Source organism: Buteo buteo, chromosome 13 (genome assembly GCF_964188355.1).
Source record: "Buteo buteo chromosome 13, bButBut1.hap1.1, whole genome shotgun sequence".
Lineage (NCBI taxonomy): Eukaryota > Metazoa > Chordata > Aves > Accipitriformes > Accipitridae > Buteo > Buteo buteo.
The window spans coordinates 28,376,379-28,399,500 of record NC_134183.1 but is presented as its reverse complement, the minus strand read 5'-3'; the positions used below and the strand labels follow the sequence as shown (position 1 = coordinate 28,399,500).

The window sequence follows — 23,122 nt, the reverse complement described above, 5'->3', positions numbered from 1 at the left end:
TCTAGAGGCTGACAGGTATTGGGTCTTAAGAGCACGTCTATAGAGTCAGGCTCTATCACCAGTACAGATGATCTCTTGCCTAAAGTGCAAATCCGGCTTCAGAATCTGAGTTAAAGTTATGACTCAAAACAGCTTAATGGTTTGGGGGGATGAAGCTATGTCAATACAGTATTACTGATGTTGACCAACAGAATATAAGGTTAGGCACTAACGAAAGTGACACCTGCAGTGGGATGGTAGACTGTGATGCTACTGAGAGTCACACAGGCGACTAATTTCCTAAGAATCTGGATATAAGACCCCAAACTGCAAGGAGATGTTTTTTAGCTGTACAGTTTACTATAGGATCAAGGTCTAGAACAACATGAAATAATACCACAAATATAGAGAAAGGAGAAAAAGGGAAGAAGAAAGTTACATATGTGGAAGTCCAGAAGATACATTTATTAAAACATACTTATCCCTTTAGTTCCTTCTTTACTGTATTATAAAAAATTGGATGCAGCAGCCAGAGAAGACAGTGAGGTCTGTTATATGCAGTTCCATAATTAACATGCTACCAAATGATTCTGCATTTTTTTGTAAAACATGACTTTGGTTCTTGGGAAATTGTTGTATAAACCATAACATATATTGTTATTCATTTTTTATGTTATCAAAACTGTTCTGAGAATTAGCATAAAGTTGTCTTTTGTAATACCAGTTGATTGACTTTTCAAATCGTCACAGTAAAAAGAAACATTAGAATATGAATATGAGTAAATGACTTCTTATATAAATATCAAAAGTAACAGAGGTCCCTTTAATAGCAGTATGGCTGTATAGCAGCAGATCAAGGAAAATAGACAGACATGGCACCTTTTATTTCTTAAGACTTCTAAGCATTCATTACTGAAATTAGACATCTGTGATAATCTAAAGTAAGTTTTAAATGTTTGACAAGTCTGCTGACAGTTACCTTACACTAAAAATGATGCTTTGTATCATTTAGCTTGGAATTGGTTGGTGCCTGGGACATAATCCTATAAATGTTAATATAAAATCTAATGAAACAATTTATTCCCAAATAATAACATACTGATTAGATGACAGTGTGCAAAACATTGCATAAGCTGATCACTCACTAAAATCAGAGAAGCATATCATAAGCTAAAAAAGCGGAAATTGACATTAGAGTAGACAGAAAGGGCCCGTGGATGCTAAACTGATTTTATTATATAAACTACTGGACGCTTGAAATTTCCTGAGCATATCTCTTTCGATTTCTTTTCTGTTCCAGTTTAAGAGGAGCATTTGACAAATTTGTGTTTTATTAACCACAGTAATTGCAGCCAAACGGTCATCAATAGTGGACAGGCTTCTTGAGAAGCCTAGCGGAACAGGCTACGTTCTCTTTGCAGGAGGACGATGCACACACACACACGAGAGAAAAAAAAAAAAAAAAAGAGTACCCAGCAAAATGTGGGGACGCACAGTTTGGAGGTTTCCCTGGCTCCCTACTCGGATTCGGAGGATCCGCGGAGCGCTCGCCCGAGGTGACGGCTGCACCCGCGGGTCCCAGCCTCCATCTGCAGCGGCACCCCGGGAAGAGCGAGCAGCAAGGCCCCTCCCGTAGGGCGTACGAGACGGTGACGCTCCGCGGCGGGGTCACGCCTGTCTTCTCCCGAGCCCTGCTGTCCGGGAGCGCCCCGAGGCCCCACAGGAGCGCTCCCACCCCACCCCACCTACAAATAGGCCGGCTCTCACCCACCGGCCCTCGGCTCGGCTCGGCGCACCGCCCCGAGGCCCCCGCTCGTAATCCCCGCCCTGACCACCGCGCTATTTCCGACCCCGGTCCGAGGGCCCGCAAGCCACCCTGCCCGCACCCCCCCCGCCCCGGCAGGTTAATCCCCTCCAGCCCCTCCCACCGCTCTCCTCGGGCCTACCGAACGCCCTCCCCCCCCTTCCCCCACTCTCGCCCGCCTCAGCCCGGGCGCCCCCGCCTCTCCCCTGGCATCGCCACCATTACCGTGAAGGGGATGTCCTCGACGCTGCCCACCGAGTAGCAGTTGTCCCCGGGGTTGACGGCGCCGGTGAGCACCTGGTGGAGATGCATCGCGGCTCCTCCCCGCTCTCCTGGGGACGGCAGCGCCGCGGCCGCCGCCTCCGCCGGCAAGGAGCGGACGAGACCCGGATGGCTCCGCGCTCCCGCCCGCCTGGCGGGCTGAGGCCCTGCTCGCTGCCGCCGGGAGCGCGCGGGCGGGCGCGCGCGAGGGAGGGCGGGAGGGCGGGCGGAGGGGCGACGCACGCGCCGGGCAGCGCCTGAATCGGGTGAGGCGCGCGCAGGCACCGCCTCTGCGCGAGCAGCGGCCGCTGAGAAGGGCCGTTGTGCGCGCGCCCGCGAGGCAGTTAAAGGGCGGGGGGAGGGTGGCACAGCCCAGCCTGTCAGCGCGAGGCCCGCCGCGAGGGGTTCGAGCCGGCAGCTCCCCGCGCCGGGCAGCCTGAGGCGGGCAGTGTCGCGGGGCAGAGAGGAGAGCGCTAGGTTTAAAAGAGAAAAAAAAGGGAGGGACGGCTAAGGAGCCGGGGGATGCGGTGCGCTCGGCTGATGCCTCGAGGTGAGACGGTGGCAGGGCGCCGTACGGGGGCGGGAGGGAGGAGAAAGAGGAGTCGGGGCGGGGGGGGGGGGGGGAGTGGGGGTGGATTTATCTGGTGCTGCAGCGTTCCGGCCGTGAGGCGGGCTGGGGAGGCGTGTCCCCCGAATGAGGAGCGGTAAGTGTGCTGATAGGGAAGCGTCTCCCGTCAGCGGAGAGGCTGGGCAGTGCCTCGCTGGCTGGAAGTCCGCAGCTGCACCGGCGAGCCGCGCCAGCATAGCGGGCTGTGAGGGGGTGTCCTCAGGCGGTCAGGTGCTCTGCGCGCCGCAGGTGCGGGCGGTGCGCTGCCGGTCTCGCACTTCGGCCTTTTATTAGTTATATGTAGTACTTCTGAGGGTGGTTTGGGGTTTTTTCCATTAAGGATCCTCACGTTTGGTCTTGTCTCCAAGAGCTTATGAAGCTCTTGGGAATCCATGAGCGTCCCACCAGCTGCCAGTGATACTGCCTATAGCGGGTACGCGGAGCCTACCAGCAGCTGCTGGCCAGTGTGCTGGCTGTGCAGCGCCTATTTGATCCTTAAGGGGTTATACTTTAGTTATCGATTCGAGTATGGGGCCGACGTTACGAGTCAGAACTGCTTTGTGTTAGTGAGAAAGAGACGATGTTTCAGGGTCGTTGTAAATTTCCATTCACAGAGGGTTGGTGAGAAAATTACCGGTAGTTGATTCTGAAAGAACACTACGAGGAGGTGGAGGACTGCCATGTTTGATTAAGGTGTTTGGTTGCATTTTATGCACATAATGTGGCCTCACAGAAAATATGGTGAGGCTTTTGCCGCTTTGTTTGTAATAACTGCCAAACACTGCTGAAAACAAAAGCCTTTAAATGTGCCTATCCATTTCTGTCTCAGAGGTGTGAAGAAGGCTGGATCCTGAAAATTGTTTGGAAGGGATTCTAAACTCTGAAGGGGAGTGAGAATTACTCTGTATGCAGTGTGTCATGATACAAGGAAGATTCTCCATTTTCTTATACTAGGTCAATATGGTAGTCTTGCAGTTGTACCACTGGTGCAATAACTGAAGCTGCAAAGCTCAATCTCCTTTAAAGTTTATGGCAGTTTTCGCTGAGTCAGGACTGCAGGATTCATCTCGCCTTATACTGCTTCTTGGAAGTGTACATCTCTTACAGAATAAGTGAGTTTACGCAGAATGTAGAGGTAAATGAAGACATACTCAAGTTATCTTTGAATAGAAAAAAATGTTGTCATCGTAACACTTAAGATTTTTATCTACTCCCATGCTTGTTAAAGACAATCTCTTTTTAAAGGGAACAGTAGCTGGGGTGAAAGGGGAAAAAAACATTTTGATCTTCTGTTGACCTGGTTACATATGAAACCACTATGTAATGTTCATATGCTTCCACTGATACTTACTATTCCATAACTTTTCTGATTGAAGGCTCTTCCACATAGTATGTATGCTAACTTACAACTGATATTTATTTTTTCAAATACATGCAACAAGACTTAGAGGCAAAAGCAGTGTGGTGTGGTTTTTTTGGTTTTTTGTTTGTTTCTTTTTTTAAATGGGTAGAACAAAGTCCAGCTGATGTCTGAAAAGACAGCTGGCTTTTGAATTGGCACAGGCAGTCATAATATTAAGTAGGATGATAGGAGAACAGTATGATCTAAAGGAAAGCATTTTCCTTCCTTAGGTGTAGTAAAGCTATCTGGTTTTGGTAGCAAAAATTCTTAAGTGAAAGCAGAGAACCTGCAGGATCAGTTCAATCTTCCTGTGTAACAGACATGATGAGGGAGAGTTTGGGTTTTCAGCCCAGTCTTCTGTTACCTAATCTGAGTAAGACTGCCAGTAACTCTTGGGTATGCCAACTGTGAGAAAGACTTCCAACTTATTGCTTGGGTTGGTGAGAAACTTTTCACAGTGTTTGACATGTGTGGTACTCTAATTCCACTGAGACTTTGCTGTGGGACAGAATGTGTGTTATCCTGAAGCAGGTAACATTTCTCTTTAAAGTAAAAATAATGCTAATTTATGGGTTTAATAGTAAAATACTTTCTTTGTGGCTGTGGAAACCAATAGACATGGCTAACGCTGTGCACAGAGCTTTGAGCAAGAATCATTCTGCAAGTATCTGCAGATAAGGCCTTCACATTCTTCCTGAAAACAAATATTTTCACCTGAGTTTTGCTGACATTGTTTTATTTACCTTAATTGATTCTTCCATGTTAGTGACTTAAATACCTCACATTAAAGTAATTTTCATTGCATGTAACAGTGATTTCTATGTCCAAGAGCATGAAGCAATCTCTTGTGTGTGTATATATATATTAAAAAAATAAAGAAAAAAAATCCAAGGAGCCTTCATTCTCTTAATTTTTCCTTTAGTTCTTGACTATCTTGTTTCTTTGTTCAATTACTTTCCTTTTTTTTTAACCCTAAGAAAAAGTACCTGCAGTGCTTCTGCTGGATTCTGCCCAGGAATTCCCTGCTTTGGCTTGAAGTTAATTGGAGTTGTGGGAGGGGAAGCTCTGTTACCTCAGGAGAGTGGTTGCTGTATAGAACCAAAAAGTCTATTTAATTTATGCTAATAAGCTGCCGTTGGAGCTGCCTTAAGTGGAGCTTTAAGAATGTGTTAGGAAGGCAGAGGGTACTTTGCTCTTGGCTCAGTCTAGCAGGATGCATTAGATGACCTCTCAAGACCTTGTCTGCATCACGTATAAGGATGACTGTCCTGGTTTGCCTTCTGCTTTTCCAACTACAGGGAAAGGAAAAAAAAAAAAAAATATAGGTATTCAAAGGCTGAGACTTTAATCTTTTCTGCTGCTTCCAAAAAGAGAGGGAGGCAAAGGAAAGATGGCCAAATTTAGAAAACAGACACTGAGCTATGCAGATGCTATGGAGAAATAACTTGGTTCTATTTGCTGTAGGAAGAAGTATTTTCACTTGGCAAAAGAAAGTGGTATTACACAAAATAATCAGAAGGAAATACCATGTTTTGATATAGAAACTATGATTATATGTACAAAAGTCTAACTATTTTTTTCTAGATTTGCTTAGGGGTAAAAAATAGGAGAATTTTCTGCTTTTGGCAAAAAGTGGAGTATTTTATGGAAAGGGAGAAAACTCAAAAGACTTTACTATGGAATTTGCATAGAGAAGAAGTCCTAAAGCACATGCAAAAGAAATGTGTTGCATACAGCCTAGGGAAGGAAAGCATGACTCATAAGAGGCATCATGCAAGATAAATGCCTATGCTGGACTGCCTTTTTTTTTTCCCCAAGGTGAAATGCTGCACTCCAGCCTTGGTATCTTGAAACCTGAAGAACACACCCTGTTTCAACCACTCCACCAGTTTTCTGTGCTCCTGAAGGCCTTTACCTTTCCACAAGAAACAGACAGCTTCTGAGCACAATGCTTTTATGATTCTGTGAATATTTTCTTCATGATCCATGATGATTGTCTCAAATCTTTACTGGGTTCTTGAATAAATTGTATTTTTCCCTTAAGAAAAGCTACTTGCCTGTTTTTCTCTAGAACTCAAATTCAGCTGTTAACTTAGCTTGGAGAACATCTGTATCAGAAATAGTGTGGCCAGCAGGAGCAGGGAGGTGATTGTTCCCCTGTACTCAGCACTGGTGAGGCTGCACCTCCAGCACTGTGTTCAGTTTTGAGCTCCTCACTACAGGAAAGACATTGAGGTGCTGGATCATGTCCAAAGAAGAGCAATGAAGCTGATGAAGCATCTAGAGCACAAGTCTTATGGGGAGCGGCTGAGGCAACTGGGGTTGCTTAATCTGGAGAAAAGGAGGCTGAGGGGGAGACCTTATTGCTCTCTACAACTACCCGAAAGGAGGTCGTAGTGAGGTGGGTGCTGGTCTGTTCTGTCAGGTGGCTGGAGATAGGACGAGAGGAAATGGCCTCAAGTTGAGGGAGGGGAGGTTTAGTTTGGATATTAGGAAAAATTTCTTTACTGAAAGGGTTGTCAGGTATTGGAAGAGGCTGCCGGGGGAAGTGGTTGAGTCACCATCCCTGGAGGTATTCAAAAAGCACGTAGACAAGGCACTTCAGGACATGGTTTAGTGGGCATGGTTGATGGTTGGACTCGATGATCTTAAAGGTCTTTTCCAACCTAAATGAATCTATGATAATATCATGTTCTTCAATCCATGAGATGGAACACCTGTTCTCTGCTGTTACTTTCTGAACTGTAATGCAGGGTTTTTTTGCTCTACCTTTGTTATTACTGATAATAACAAGATTTCCTCCAAAGCAATCTTAATTTGTGAACTGTTGTTCATTGTGTGCTTCTGTAGAAGACCTTAAAGGCATTCATCTGTGAAGGCTGGTCACTTCTTCTGTACTCCTGAAAAGACCTTGCTACAGGACAATTTTTGCTTGGATATTTTTAAAAGATCATGTTCATGGAAACTGACAGTCTTGGTTCCTCAGGAGTATCTAAATGCTGAACACTTTTGGCAGTGCATAAGCGTCTAAACATTTCCCCCTGTCTGGACCCTTAGTGGCCTGTAGAGTCATCACCCACACTTTCAATTTTAAATGATAACAAAATAAAAACCAATAGCATTAAAAATTGCAGCACAAATGAAACTTTTCATTAATTCTTTTAAACCACAATCAGGTACTCATGGAGGAAAGAAATAATGACTAAAAATTCTAATTCCTTAAATGGTGGAATAAGGAAAAGGGCAGATAGTTTAGACAGCACAGGGGAGTTGAGGCACTTATGAAGGTGCTGACTTTTTCCATGGCTAAGGAGAAAGCTATGTCTAGGAATGCTGTCTGTTAATTCTGTTCAGAAGCTTCAAGGCTTTTGTTTTCTTGCTAGTCTGTCTAAGCATGATGGCAGTTCCAGACCGGTAGAATTTTTTTTAGGAAGTGGGGTGGGATTTTTCCAAGAAATTATGGAGTTGTTTGGTGATTGTTCAGTTGTGAGTACTTAGATGCTAAGAAAGCAGAGACAGAATAAGCATAAATTACTCCTAGTAGTGATATCTGGCATGACATTGGACTTTAATGACATAACATTAAGTATTAACTAGTTCTATTGACTGAATTTATTCTGTGTGCTCTTTGCTAAATGCTTATGTTGTACAGAAATTTAGTGAAACTTTTAGTGAACAAACATGTTTAGAATAATGTTCTGAGTGTCTGGATCCTAATCTATGGTAGGAGGCACTGTTGTTTTAATATAAATATTTTTCTTGAGGCAAAAGAATTAATACTTTGTACTCTTGCAGTTCTGATCATCTGTGTATCTTGCTTTATATATGTCTTTCAAGCACCTGGAAAATAGAATCCCTCCAGTAAAGTCACAAATGACTGCGTGCAATTAATTCTAACTACGTGTTCTTTAACTTCCACTCTAAATGATGGTTTAGTAGAATGACAAATGATTTTTTTGTCAATTGCACACAAATAACTTTCCTGACATGAACAAGCATTCTGTATCAGACTGAGTGTTCTGATGGCACTAGGCGTATATGAAAGATGTTCTGGGGATCTTTTATTGAGGAAAAAAACCAAACCAAAACAAACCTCAGATGCATACTGAGTTGTATTGTGCTGCAGCAAAGATTTCAATTCTGTATCTCTCCACGCAGACATTTCTGTCCTTAGGGAGGTAATGAAAGGTGTTGCATGGGGTTTTATAGCACAGACTAATATTGAGGAACTGGAGGACACCAGTTCCAAAATTCCTATTACAAACTTCTCATGACAGTGTTTTTAGGCACAGACCAGATCTTCAACACCAACCCTTTTATAAATACCACAGGAACAATTCTGCAGTGAAGGCTGAGGAAGACTTGAATTAAAAGCCTTTCCGGGGAACTTAAACCAAAACATTTTGGATTTACATTTGAAAAGCTTATCATCATTTTAGGTTTGCATTGCTTTCTTAGTAGCTCTTGTACTGTGTCTTACTTCAGCTTCAAGGTACCTTGTCATGAATACATCGTAACTTTATAAGATAACTATTATTCTTCTAATGAGAAAAAGAATCTGTAAGGGAATGCTTTTTCTGTTGTGTTATTTTCATTTTGCTTTCCACGTGGTACTCTTCTTGAATTTTACTGGCACTTATGTAGATTATATTTAAAACAACATGTGCATCTGCATGTTATATGTTGTGTCATTTTGCCTAACTTATTTTCTATTGGTACCTGAATGTATCCTAAACCAACATATTCTTAAGACACACTGGCTTTTGGTAAGAATTTAACTACCTCAAGCCTATTGTAATATTATTTATGCTTCAAAAGATTGTTGTATGGGTTTTTAAGTTGTAAGTAAAAACAACCAAACTTGTAACATTATAGCTGTCACTTTTGCTTGGTTTGAACTGCAGATGCAAATAAAGTGTGCAATTGTTTATGGTTAGCTGTTGAAAAACAGCTCTTATTTTCTTCTGTTTTCAATATTAAAACCAGTAAACACTATATTTCAATCTAGAGGTATATTTGCACTGGGTGAAGAAGAAGAGTGGAAACAGTATCCACACTGCTTAATTGTTCTTTGTAGGCTCAGCAGAGTCTCTGAAGAGCATGTGTGAGCAACAACAGCTCATGTAGAGTACCTAGCTAGGTGTTTCAAACTGCCCTCTGGAACATCTTACTAGTTTCTTGACTATACAGGGAATACATTATGAAAAGAGGTGTGTAAAATAAGACTGTGAATTTGCCCCTTGTGCAACATCTCACAGTTCAGTGTAATTGATGTACTGTGCCAATTGCTGGGGTTTAATTTGGTCTGGTAGCTTTTTGAGGATCTAATAATTAACTCTTAAGTACTCATGTCTGTAGCACAAACTTCTTGACCTTGTTGATGCCCTAGCTGAACCATTGCTAATTAATCTAATAGCATTTTCTTGTGTTGAGAACAACAGTGCAATGTATCTATATGGGCTGTGGCTAAGGCAGTATGAATGTGTTTACTGTGCGTAATTTTGGGACCACAAGTATTTAATTTGCTTTATGCATTTCCAGTGAGCCTGTCAGGACAAATATTAATCATTTGAAGTAAAATAATTTTCAATATTCCTTCTTACTAACGTAACTCTGAGGCATCTCTCACCAACTCTGCTTAGTGATGAAATTTATTTTTAAAATTTGAGGGAGGTTCTCATGTCTAATTGACTTTTTAAAAGCATGGGATATAGAACAGAGCACATATTTAGTAATAACTGGGACTGTACAAGAGTCTGATATTCCCCCCCCCCCCCCCATCAACCAGAGTAAAAAGGTGAAAATACAAAATCTCCTGTGAAATGGAAATTTTTTTAAAAAATTCCTTTTAGAAATTGTTATTTTTTCAAATACTTATACTTTGGCTGCCTTGCAGCCCTAAGAAGCAAAGAACTGATATGCTTCTCCAGCTGAAAACTAAATTCATTGGAATCAGTTCCACTGAATATTATTCAGCTGTTTTTTACCCATTCTAAAACAGTCTTAGTGAAGTAAACTTTAGGAAGTAGTGAGCAACAGTAACACCAATGAGCAGTCTTTCAGTGAATTAGGTTTGAGTTACTGGCATTTTCTTAATGAAAGAAATGTCAAATTATAATTTTTAGTATATTTTTAGATAAAAAAACATTTTAGAGGCAGAGTCCTGTGTTCAGTGTCAATTGTGAATTGCCTGATTAGGAAAGGGATTGACATGTATTTGCTTGATGTTTGACTCAATGACTTCTGATGAATGGGACTTCTAGATGCTACTTATGTATAAGTGCTAGTAGCTGAAGTGGCAAGCGGGCAGTTTACTCAGAGCACTTAGATACTTACTCAGAAAAATAGAGTGGGATGTTACTGTTCTTTGCTCTTTTGACAGTGAACAGGTAAGATCTTCAATATATGTCCTGAGGAGCTTGCAATTGAAGTTGGTATCTTGATTTATATTGTTGCTGTGTTTTTTTTCAAAGTATTAAAAAGCACTGCAACTGAGACCTCCAGATACCCTTTCTTGCTGAGCCCACTTAGTCATAGGGTATTTTATCTAGAACTGTAGCTATCCTAATTTCTTTTTCAGGAAGGCAGAGGATTGTCATCTTTGCTTGGGGGAGTTAGTGAGCCGTAACTGCCATGAAGTTCACTGAACTTCAGCAGCGGTTTCTTGGTTTAACACCTGCTCATAATTTGTGTCCACAGAAGAGCCTTTGAAAAGTTCTTGCGGTAATACATACAAAGCATTAATTTTTAAGGTATATGCACTATATATTTGTAAATTACATTCTCAAAGTGGCATCTAAGGAACATATCTCAAGAGCAAAGTGCAAGCTACGTGCTCAGTTGCTAAAATAAGTCATGCATCACGTAAGGTTTCTCAGAGGTAGCGGTAAGTTTCAGGATGACATGATCTGCAAAGCTCTGTGGACTTCATAGTTCTGAACTGGTGACTGACTTATTTTGTGGGATTTGTATTACCCATAACAAATAATAAAAAGCAAGTTATTGATTATAATAAACTAAATATATTTCCCAGATTATGTATGGAACAACTCAGTTCTTTGTACTCTCTCTCCAAAGAATGTGAGAGGTCTGTACAGCTTTCTACCTGTGAAGATTCTCAATGCAGAGACAGTTAAGGATTGTTGATTCCTTTGTCAACATATTGGTAAGGAACATGTGAGTTTTGCTCTAGTCTTCAGACTGATCTGCAGAATGCTGCAGTACATGGTAAAGTGAAATTTGCTTGACTCGTATTATATAGCATTGAGAATCTCTAGGATTATTTTGGGATTGTTAACTGTGTGTTCTGATCTTGCAGACAATTCTGAGATTGTAATAAAGATGTATGCTTATGAAAAACATCCTCTCGGTTCCTACAACCGCGAACAGGATATGAGAAATGAACTGAATACTAGCCATGATTAATTATGCCATGCAACAAATTCACTGAAAGCACACTCTGGCTATCCAGTCTTATACCTTAAATTAAGTCAAGATAATAAAAGGTGAAATTTGGGCCTAAATAAATGAATAGTTCTTGCCAGTGACTTGGTTGGTGGGAAGAATGTTTCAGGTTTTCCTTGTGTATATTTCTTTGAGATTTTCTTGTGTTTTCTTAGCTCATGTCCTACCCCCCAACCCTGGTTTCTCCTTTCCTGTCACCCACCCCCTCCTCCCCCCAAACTCTTGAATTCCCAAACTCAGTTTAATCAAATGCTGAAGTCCCTTGAACATAGTTTGCAAATTCTTGACAGGGTAGAGAAGAGAGACTTTAATTAGGCCTCCACTGATAGAAAAGCTGCAGTGAGAGGCCGACAGTTCTGTCTTGTTTGGCACAGGAGGAAAGTGCATGTCGGTACCTTCAGTTAGAGGAAGTGATGGTGTTAAAGAGAAAGTTGATGTCACAAGGGACATGGCAGGACAGTAAGAAGGGGACTGAGGAGGTGGCAGGCCATGGCAAGCTTCATTTGCTCCACTGCTTATGTAACAACTCATCTCACAGAAAAGGGGTCCTCTAGTGTTACCAGCCAAATGCATGTGGCAGCTGGTTTCTTGACCTATCTCAGCTTCTGTTTCTTTTGGCTAAATTAGAATGGGTGAATTGGGGTTATCTGCTTTTACCTGAAAAACAGGGGCAAATGTTCATTTTGTAGTTGTCGAAGGAGTGATGAAAAAACTAGCTGTTCATTTCGTACAATGTAAGGAGAAGCTAGTATTGAACACTCATTACCATTGAGTAGAGAGTGTTATGTGCCAAACACCTCTGACAGGTCAGCAATGCATACGTGTGTTCTGAGGCTGTGCACAGGAGTAAATGAGTAAAATGGTGGTGATATTTGCCAGCAGCGTGATATGGAAATGCTGCCCACTGCATCACACAAATGTCCTACCATCTGTTCACAAAGGTTTGCTGCATTGAGAGGCGCAGAAAATTGTATAATTTTCCTTATGTTAAAGCTTGTGGAAAAACTTACTTTTGTTTTTTCTCTGGATATTTATTTTCTCTGAATTCAGGTTAAGTCTATTTATTCTTCATATTTTGAAATTTCCATGGATGTTGTAAATTTAAGTAAAGGAGCCTTAGTTAAGTAAATAATATTTTCTTCCCTATCTGATCAACATTGATTTTTTTTTTTCTTTGCTATTCCATCAAATATGTATGCTCAGCAATTAAGGTAGCAGGACAAGCAGTCTGTTATGTGGATCATATGGTATTTTTTTTCTATCATCTTATTGATAATGCACCCAAAAGGGATCATTTCACAATGACCTTGTAGTCATAGTTATCAGATGGTCTATATTTTTATTTTTAGAGTTAAGCAGATCAAATAGAATAATCACAATCACTGCCACATTTGTACTGATGGGTTTTTGCCATTATTCTTGGCCAAATAACATATTTTAAACAGTATTATTTTTCATACTGACTGTGCAGCCCAACTAAGGCTGTGGGGTGGTCTGTTTGTATAGGGTCTCAGACTACCAGCCTTTAATATCAGATACTATATTGTAAAGGTAAGGTCAACTGGTCTTAAATACAAGTTTTTATTAAGACAACTAGCTGTGTAATAGCAAGTATGAGTAGGACCATTCAGCATCTTTGACTATTTTTCCATCTGCAGATAACTGTTTGGACACCAGCTGTGCTGTATTACTGAACCATACTGAAAGATCTGATGTACAGCATATGGGATCTGTAAGCAGTATATTCTGATGTTCAAATGGTCTCCAGTTTTCTCTATCCAAACACCTCTTTGTGCCTCATTAATCTGTTCTGGAGTCATCAGCTTTCACTTAGCTAAAGAATCTGTAAGTGTTTTGCTGGTGATGAGAAGAGTAGTTGCAACCTCTTACCTTCTGCCTCTCCTCTCTGGGGATCCCTGGAGCTGGAGACATCCAGGCTGAACTTCGGTGTTTTCCAACTGCTTTTTACCAGTAGCACCACAGTACACCTCAGCTGTTGCTGCGAGTAGTGGGTTAGGTCAACCTTGAATTTGGCCTGCTTTGTATCAAAGAGCCAAAGTAATGCTGGCAGGCTCAAGAGTAGTCGAGTGCTCTCCATTTGGTTCTTGAACTGGGCCCAGTGCCAGCACTAAGATTAATTATTCCCATTATGTCTTGGTCCGAAATAAATAAAAACATTGAAAAGGGGAGATGCCTAGGAGAGATGGTTCAGCATTGCAAATGACTGTATTATTTGGTCCTGCTATGACCAAGAAATGTAGTAGATACAAATCAGCTACTTTGCAATCTAGTTGTAATTTATTATGGTTTATACAGCTTAATTTGATGCTTGGGTGCTTAGACCTCTAGCACCAGTGTAAATTCTCCATCTGTGCAGTTGTACTAATGAAGTAAAGAACTCAGATTAATTTATAGAGCTGGCTGTTGATCGGAATCCCTGTTCTGAAGGAAACTCTGAAACATTTTAGTGAAAAAATATAAACCAGAGCAACTATGAAGCAGGAATTAAAAAACTCAAAGAAATGTTCAAGTAATAATTCTTTTAAGTATTTGGGAGTATCAGATGCTGAGCTGCCTGAAGTGTGATTTCCCCCCCCCCCCCCCCCCCACCTAAGGTGGGTAACTTGGGAAACCTGGGAGATGGTGCTGCAAAAGCACCAGGAATCCTTTCCAGTTCCAAGTGCACAGACTGAAAGTGACTCTAAATTTTTTTTTTTTTTAATGGGGAAAAGAGGTGAGAGGATTTAGGTATTTTGCTATATAGAGCCCAAAGATCTAAGGGAATTATCCTGTTATCTGCACTTTTGTTCAGTCATTTTACAGTCATGTTGGCCAGCTATACATTTTGTATTTTTCTGATGGTAAAAGACATATATGCAATATATATAAATTGCCAATGCATTTAAAAAAACATATCTACAATATGGGTCCATTTCTAAACTTTGGTCTCTTGACTGCTCCAACTTCCAGGGAACAGAGTGGTTGAATGTTGCTGGCTTTTTCTCTTGTTTCCAGCTGAGAGAAACTGAACAGATGGGAGTGGGAGAAACAATGACAAGCCAGCACAGACAGCGTGATTAATTTGTTGTTGTTTTTTTGTTTGTTTGTTTTTAATTTGTGAGGACAGGGCAATTACTGCAGAAATGGCAGCAAAACTGTACAAGTATGTTTTGCATGTTGTTTGTCCGTGCCTCAAATTTCTTCAGTTGCTACCTGGATGCAGTGGGAAGGGAAATTGTGCTACCATATTTAGAAAGGGTTGCATCCATAAGGCAATACAACCCTCAGCGTTTCAGAACTCTGCCAGATGGTGTTAGCGGTGAGCAAGTCCTGTGATTCATTTGGTAAAATGCTTGTCATGGTAACCAAGGAGCTTCAGACTCGTTGGTCAAGTCAATGGTAGAAACCATCATTGGTCTCACCAGATATGATGCTGGACATAAAAGAAACGTCTCATGTTGCTACTTTTCAATCTGGTTACTGTGTCCAGTGAGACGCAATTGTAAATTGTTTTTGCTTGTAGTTCCATCTCAGGGTTCAGCTGACCTTAAGTTTGCTATTTCAAAAACCTGGAATATCTACTAAAAAATATCAAAATTACTCACTAGATTTTCCTTTACCTTGTGTTTACGGTAACTAATCAAAGGAGAAATGAGTTTTCACTTTCATTAAATTGTCTTCTCCCCTTTTTGGAACAAGCAGTAGGAAGAGTAGCCCAGAAATGGGGTATCTAGTAGAACCACCAAAAAGAAGGAGTGGGGGAAGGCTGGATTCTTTTCTTCAAATACTGTTTTTGGGGCAAGATCTGGAAGGTGGTATTCTGATGATCTATGCTAGCCAAAAAATATACCTTTGTATAGCTTTGTTCTCAGTTATGCTGTTCTCAAACACTTACTATTCAGTTTCTAATTTAGTGTCTGAAAGTTTAAATCTGTCCCTTCTTGCTAGTAATTAGTAAGTAGCAATACTGCAAAATAGATCAGAGTAATTTCCCAAGGAATACTCTGGTAGCTGCCTTGGAAAAATGACTAAGCATCCTCAGAGGCAACATCACATAATGTGTTATGTTCCGGAAAGGACATATACTGACAGAATGGATGTCTAGAGACACACAACAGAAGCCTTTCAGACTTTTTATACACTTTTATAAGTTAAAGAAAATATCTCTAGGGACATAGATAGTTGCAAACCAACTCCCCTCCCACCCGTAAAACTGAAAGAGTATGAGAACCATGGAATATCCAAGGCTATTGCAATTTACATGGTCAGAATCACCTATTTAGGAATAGGGCTTCCTATGTCAAGAAGTGACTATGGAACAATTTTGCCTTCCTCAGTTTTCAAGAGAGAGACAAGATCTTTAGTGTTCTCTAGTAGTGCAAGTCAGGCTTTTAGCTCTGTTTTTTTTCTAGAAGTGTGTGGTTTTTGCTGTTGTGGAATTGACAGGTGCCTGAGAACCTTCAGTTAGGAAATCATTTTTCTGATCCCAGAATGTTTTTCTTGATACTGTACTCAAGAAAAGTGTGTTTAGAAACCCTGTGTCAAAGAGATACTTTGGACTTTAGTTAATATATGCCAGCACTGCTTTGCTGTCTTTCAACTATATCTGGTTACATCATTTCAGGATCATTCTCAATGTCATTTAAATGCCATCCAAATATATATCTATATTTTCTTTATGCATACATATGTATCACTTTCTTTTAATAAGAACATAAAATACATATTTTTAGTATCTAATGAAAAGTGTAGGTATGGAAAAAAATTGCAAGATAACTTTGCTAGCTTCTCTGTGCTTTATTTTGACCAGACTGCTTCTGTTCATGTCATCTTGCCAGGTTTCTTGGAGTGAGTGATACATGCTGAATGTTAAAGTTGCATAGCACTGGGGAAAGGGAAGCAGTAACATGCATATATTGCGTACATATACATTACATATGTATTGTCTACATATGACCCTATAGAATTGCATGTTAGATATCTGATGTTAAAATGAAATCACAGAATAGTAGAGGAAAGGGAAACAAACATTCTATCTTCTGTCAGTCAGCATACAGTTTTCACAAAGGGAAGCCTTTATTAAGCAGGACAGGATGAGTTTGGAATGATGTATGGAAGAGAAGGAACCACTGGTGATTGTATAAAACTTTATACTGAGGTGTACAGTTATTAGTGTAACATTTTTGTATTCCTCACATTTAATGTATTCTAGCAAGACTGTGAAAAAAAAAAGTAGAAAATTTATTCCCTTTGAATAATAATAAATTTTCAAGAATCAAGGGAATAGATAATGCTCTACTTTTTACCAATTAAAATATCAACAAGAATAAAAATTAGAATTACTAATGAGAAAAGAAAGTGCTTAAACTGCAAGGATAAACTTGATCTCAGTAGTTTTACAGTGATGTTTTTCCACCTGATCTTTCTAAAATCAAAAGAACTATTTAGGTATTACACTTAGAAAACTGAATATTGTTCAACTCTGGCAGAAACTATATCTTATTCTATAGTGAAAACACTTTAAAAAGGTTGATTTTGTCCTGAATGATTTATTGTTTTTTATATCTTTTGTTAAGCGATTAGCAGGCTGATAACCTGACACTTGACAAACCCCTTCCCTAAACCTGATGAAAGAAAATCCTTTTAATTCATTTGCTTTATTCAGGCTAAAATAGAGCATTGCTTGTGGAAAGTTAATTTACTGACAGCAAAAAAAGAACTAGTTTATAGAATCTCACCTCTAAACCTCATTTACAGATCAGCCACACAGATATACAAAGCACAGTGAAAAGTTCTTGTCAGTGCTGGATTTTAGTATCAGTTGATAAAAAAAAAAAAATCATAACAAAGTATCTGTTGATTTTTACCATAGGAACACATTGGCTTTTTTGTTCTATTTGACACCAACTAATTAGGTTGGTCTGTTCTCAGAATGACTGCATAGAAACAATTGCTTTCATGTATTGTTATTCTATGGCAGGATTTCCTTGCTTGCTAAATTGAATCCTATTCAGAGCTGAGGCAGAGATAGTATTGATTCTTGGGAAAACACACAGAGCTCCTGAGATTCTGTACTCCCCTTTATTCATCTGTTTAAATTTAATGCTCATCCTAAATATTGCAGGTATTTTATGAAGGCTTGAGGATTGCCAAATCATGCTGAAATATTTCCACCAGAAAATACTCGTAAAATGCAATAACTTGCTGCCTTTTTATAGAACATTAGTGACACCCAGTGGTTATATTCGGTTATGGACTAATATACATTACAAAATTTATGCTAAGCTTCTTTTCCTTATAAAAACTGCAGCTCAGAGAACCCATGGAAAAACTGTTTGAGGTCCATGTGCCTTTGTCAGTTATATATTCTGCCTATACTTTAGGCTCACAAGTTTGAATAAGCTTAAGTAAAGGGAATGAAGAAAAAAAAAGGGGGGGGGGGAAGGCTTTGTGGAGGAGAAAGCCTGTTGGCATTGATTTTAATCAGGATAAAATCCTACTGCTTCTAGGGAAGACTAGAAGTCTTAAGACTTCCTTCAAAGGCAGTCATCGTTTATCAAGCATAGTAAACCCAGCAGTTTCTTTTATATCTATTTTAGAAGGAAAGCTTAGCTAGGATGACTTATAACCTTATTTCAGTGTCATTGCCTTTGTATGAATTTGTTCAAAACTTTTATTACCTTTGTTTCTTAAAATGAAACATCTGTATGTTTCTTGCCCGGAAGTGTGCTAGTCCCTTTTCAGAAGATGCTAAGGGTAATCTGAGAGAGCATGGCTGCACTTCTTCAGCATCTGTTTCACAAGAGATGCTGTTGTTGTGAAGGGGCTGATTTTGAGTCTTGGAATGAGCAGCAAAATGAACTGACCATAAACCTGAAAATAGTCACTCAGCCCTCAAAGTTTCTCTCTTGAGCATGTAGTATCTATAGCTCTTACTGTCCATTTCTGTGTAATATTGATCAATTTAGAACAGGTAATATTTCCATTCAGATTGGCTAGTACTCTGCTTTATGATTGCAGAGGAGAATCCATGAAATCGAAATGAGGCCAGTGTGGGATTGATTTTCTTATATCTGTCTTACTTTATCAAGACTTGAGCTGAAATATTCAAATATCATGTTTTTTTCAGATACATGCCTTTAACTACAGAATATATTTATCATATCTCCCAGAGAAATGAATAGCACGAGGAGCTATTTAATCATGAGCATGGAGATTGCTCTGCAGATTGCTGTGCTCTGACAGTGCCAGTGAAGATGGAATAAGAAAAATAATGCTGGGAAACAAGGTGTCAGATTCATAGGTACTTACAAAGCTGTAAACATAGCCTGTACTTTCTAAACAACACAACAAGAAATATGTACAGAGAGAAGCAATAGCATCTGATCTTATTAACTAAACTTAGCAATATAAAATTAAAATTATAACTTATAGTTCTTTGTGATGTCTGATACATCTCATCATCTTATCAATACTGGGAGGAGGCAGCCTTGTTGAGGAGCTGGGAAATAAGAATATTTTGAAGGAGTCTGAGTTGTTTAATCCTCTTTTACATTTAAAGTACTGAGTATATATTCAGTTAGGCTATGAAGCTTGATGGAGAGTCACCATCAGTCAGCTCCAAACCTCTAAAAACTCATTATCTTAAGCCTATTCTGTGTTTTAGTAGTTCTTCCTGGTATAGCTACACAATGTATTTTGTTTTGCTGCCAGATAAAGTCAAGCTCATATCAGCTGAACTTGTGAAGGTGCAGCATGTATGTGGTGTATGTGTGTTCCAGTGTGACATAGTTGTGATGAGACATATTTCTTTCACAGAGATATGGCCTTAGGCTACTAGCCTTTAGCTTATAAATGTGAGAACTCCTATGCATAACAGGAATTTTAGTGGAAGAGATGGTGCTGTGTGAAAGCCTGCTTAAAGACAAGAGATAAGTGAATGGAAGAAGATCAAGTGAGAGATCAAGTGTAACAATATGCCTGCACACCGCAGCAAGATGAAGCAGCAATGCTTCACAGTGACAGCTGTAGGACTTTTGTTGCTCAGTGTGACATTTCTCAGTGTTACAAAGACAGTCTGTGGTCTGTGTTCTGATTGTCTACAAATCCGATCTGCTTTAGTGACGGGTCTTTCAAGAAAGGACTTTCTAAATGAAATATCTGCCTGCTGTTTTTCACTTGACATCACCAGAAGAGTGTATGGATATGTGGACACCCACCAGTTTTGTGGGCTTAAATGTTTTTGCCTTATCTGGTGATTGAGTACAGGTTTGTACCAAAAGAATATAGATCCAAGGCAGAGTTTGGACTGGAGCACAGCTATCAATTCAGATAGCATAGAGTTATGGCCATTACTGAAATGACATGGCTTGCTCTGGCTGATTGTGTGCACACTTTGTAAGTTTAAGTCAGACTTTAATCTCTCTAAGAGTCTTTCTCTTCTCAAATTATGACTGATAAGAAAAATTTCAATAAACTGACAAGGGAATTTCTCCTGCTTTTGCATGAAAAACCTACAACTGAGGAGATGCATTTAAAATTCTTGGCTAGGTTCAGCTGTTTGGAAGAATAGAATGGGGATAAGAGACTTTAGGGGACTGAATCTGCACCTATAGGAGCCAATGGGAAGAAATACAGGAACATCAGTGTGCAGAATAACAACTGCTAGGAGGAGTAGGCATCTTCAACAGCACCTCTGCAACAGGCACTTTCTGTTTAAAATAGAAATACATCTGAGTGGTGTGATCTGAATAACTTTTTTATAAGGAGGTTGTGGGTTATTTCAAGAATATGCTAGACTCTACCAAAATTTTAAGTCTTAACTAATGAACACCCAGAATGTATGTTTTAAGTCTTGTTATTTTTTTGATGTACAAATCAGACATAGGCACCAGCCAGCAGAGGTGATGAGGTTGGTACCAACGATCCAATTTTCAAGCAGTTGTATCTTTCTGTTGAGAAGTGTTTACAGTTTCTTGGCACTAGCAGGCGGATAAGGGAAATAGCTGAGGCAGTGTGGTGGGGATTTTTTTGCCAAACTGTTCATTTTTGGATAGAGAGAATGTCTGAAAAATTTCAGTCCCAGGGTATATGTTTCAAAAAATTATGCTTATGAGAAGTGCAGTATGTAAATAGAATGGGTGGAGTCGTTCTGCTGGGTTGGAGCCAATACAACACAGTCAGTTCAAGTTCACTTGAATTCTAAACAGCTGTTTGGTTTGGTCTTGAATATGACATTTACATTTGTTATTCCTACCTTTGAACATGGGAGTTTCCAGTTCTTATTGTAAGAAGGAGAAACACATATGTGCATGGAATGTGGATTGGTTACCTTTTATTTGAAACTATTTTTCTTATTATCCTTCTGAATTCGGAAGAATAAATCATACTATCAAGGGGCAAGTTAGGTAATTATACCATGGTAAAAGGGGAATAATGGAAAGCGCACAATTCTTGATCAACCTGTTGGCTCACGTGTGTTCATGCAAATATGCATTCATCATTCACAGTTCATAGTTGCTCAGAATAATAATATTCAACATGAACAATTCAGGAAAAGAAGAATGGGCTAAATTTAGCAAAATATTTATGTGTTACAAATAGTAGTAGCTCTAATTTCAGATTAATAGAAATTGTTTCCAAACATAACAGTTACTGCCAGAGACTGCTGAAGTATTTCTTTACATTTAATATATGTTTCTCAAAATGAATCAGCATGATATGTTGCAAAATTACAGGTTTATATATCTTTTAAAGAAATATTAGCATTTACAAAACATGGCAGTAAATTCAAACTAAATATGCCTGTGATAAAATTAAAAATAAAAATCAATCTCAGGATTTAGAGGCAAAGTAGTCCTTTAAAAAAAAAAAAAAAGAAAAAAAGAAAAATTCCAAAACTGTTCATGCATACACAGTCTCCTACTGGAGTTAATTATGCAATAAGCCCTGCTGCTGGTTCTGAGTTTCTTCTGTGCTTGATATGAAAAAAACAACCCTCCCCTTCCTGCCCCGCCCCGATTTAGACAGGTGTGTAGTCTGAGATTTACCTAGCATGGAAGTAGGAGCTGAGTGCACAGGTACTTTTATGGAGAAAAATATTTCCAGGTTTGAAAATGTAGCATAGGAAGCAAGATGATGGCACTTGGAACTAAGGTAATATTTATAAGTATTCTGCTATTAAATAACATAGATTCAGCAAATAATTTGTCTCATTTGTATTGTATTTTAAAATATTTACTGAAACTGTTGAAAAGCACTTATGGATAGGACAAAATCCATTAATGTGACATATTTTATGGCACATTCTAACACATTTTACAATGGTATTAGGAAAAAGCTCAGCAACTTTTTTATATTGGAACTTGATCCAAAGCCTATTTAAATAGAAAAGATTGATTAGTCATTTGATAGGACTGTATCTTTTATACTTTAATTTCTGGCATTGCCCCAGAAATTATTAAAAGCTCTAAAAATACTGTTTTATGAAAGCTGTAATTGAAATACAGTATTTGAATTGAGTATTACTTATTTGAATGGAAGGGCTGCTGCTGTAGCATTCCCTTGAAAAGAATCATGCTTGTAATAAATACAGTGCTTATATGGGTTTGCTAAAAGGATTAAACTGCTAATAACTGATGGGTATTTTGTGTCACCCAAAAAAAGAATACTTGGAAAAAAGAGCCCAAGTCAAAGGAGGCCATCTCTTTTCATTTGGTGGTCCTCTGGCCTTGCTTTAAGGTAAAACTCTTTAAGAAGAGGCCATCCACAGAAAATGTTCAGATTACTTGGGAGCAGATTTGTGCTATTTATGCAATCTGAAAAAGATTGGTTTGAACGAAAAGATAGAGAAAAATTATTTATTTATTTTTTAAATGACAAAACTTTGGAGGAATATATGGGACCAAGTTATCAGCAAAAGCAAGTGTGGAATAAGGAAACATTGACTTGATTTTTATTTTATTTCATCTTTTTGTAAAGTGCTGTACATCATTGGTGCGATCAGTAGACATTCCATGAAGAAAAAGGTTGATAAAGTTCTGTGTTCAGTTCCTGCTGTAGTAAGAGAGCACAGCAATGAAAAGGATCTTAATGTTTTTTACTATCTCAAGAGAAACTAGAAACATAGGATAGGACAAATATGAAAGCTGTTGGATTGTTACTTCCGATCCAGCATAACCCACAAGATCTGGACAGTACAGAATCCCAGTCATTCTTGATGCTCATTTTCCATTCCCCTCCTCACCAATTCTTACACTCTGTCTTCATACATTTAGGCGATCATTTTCTTGCTGAGGAATGACAAAGAAATGACAATCATCAGTGCTGCTCATTTGAAGAAGTTGTTGCTTTTTTGTTGTTTTTTTTTTTTTTTCTCTTGTGAAAATTGTTAGGTCAGTGTAACTGACAGACATAATCAGTGTAGTGACTTACTGGGAAATGTAGGCAATGATTAGAACAGTCGTGTTTCCCAGGTACTGTTGTAAGTATCCTTTTTGTTCTTGGGTTTATTTGCATTTTGATCAAAGATGTATGGCAGTTTAACGCATGCTGCCAAAGCACTTAAAATGTTTAATGAGTTTTGATTCCCAGTCCAATATCTTAC

General features: G+C 39.3%; 1 protein-coding gene across 5 annotated transcripts in view; it reads right to left on the bottom strand.

Annotated features, from left to right (window-relative positions):
- DMXL2 (Dmx like 2) overlaps positions 1–2,236 on the bottom strand; it is a 55,301-nt gene extending 53,065 nt beyond the window's left edge. For 3 of the 5 annotated variants that reach the window (XM_075045247.1, XM_075045248.1, XM_075045250.1), the window contains exon 1: positions 2,009–2,235. In XM_075045247.1, the coding sequence (XP_074901348.1) occupies positions 2,009–2,095 (87 nt within the window). In that variant the 5' untranslated portion in view covers positions 2,096–2,235. Of the gene's footprint in view, positions 1–1,451; positions 1,782–2,008 lie in introns of those variants that run through there. The other 2 variants (XM_075045252.1, XM_075045249.1) reach the window with 2 other exon arrangements.
- Between the last annotated feature and the right edge of the window lie 20,886 nt (positions 2,237–23,122).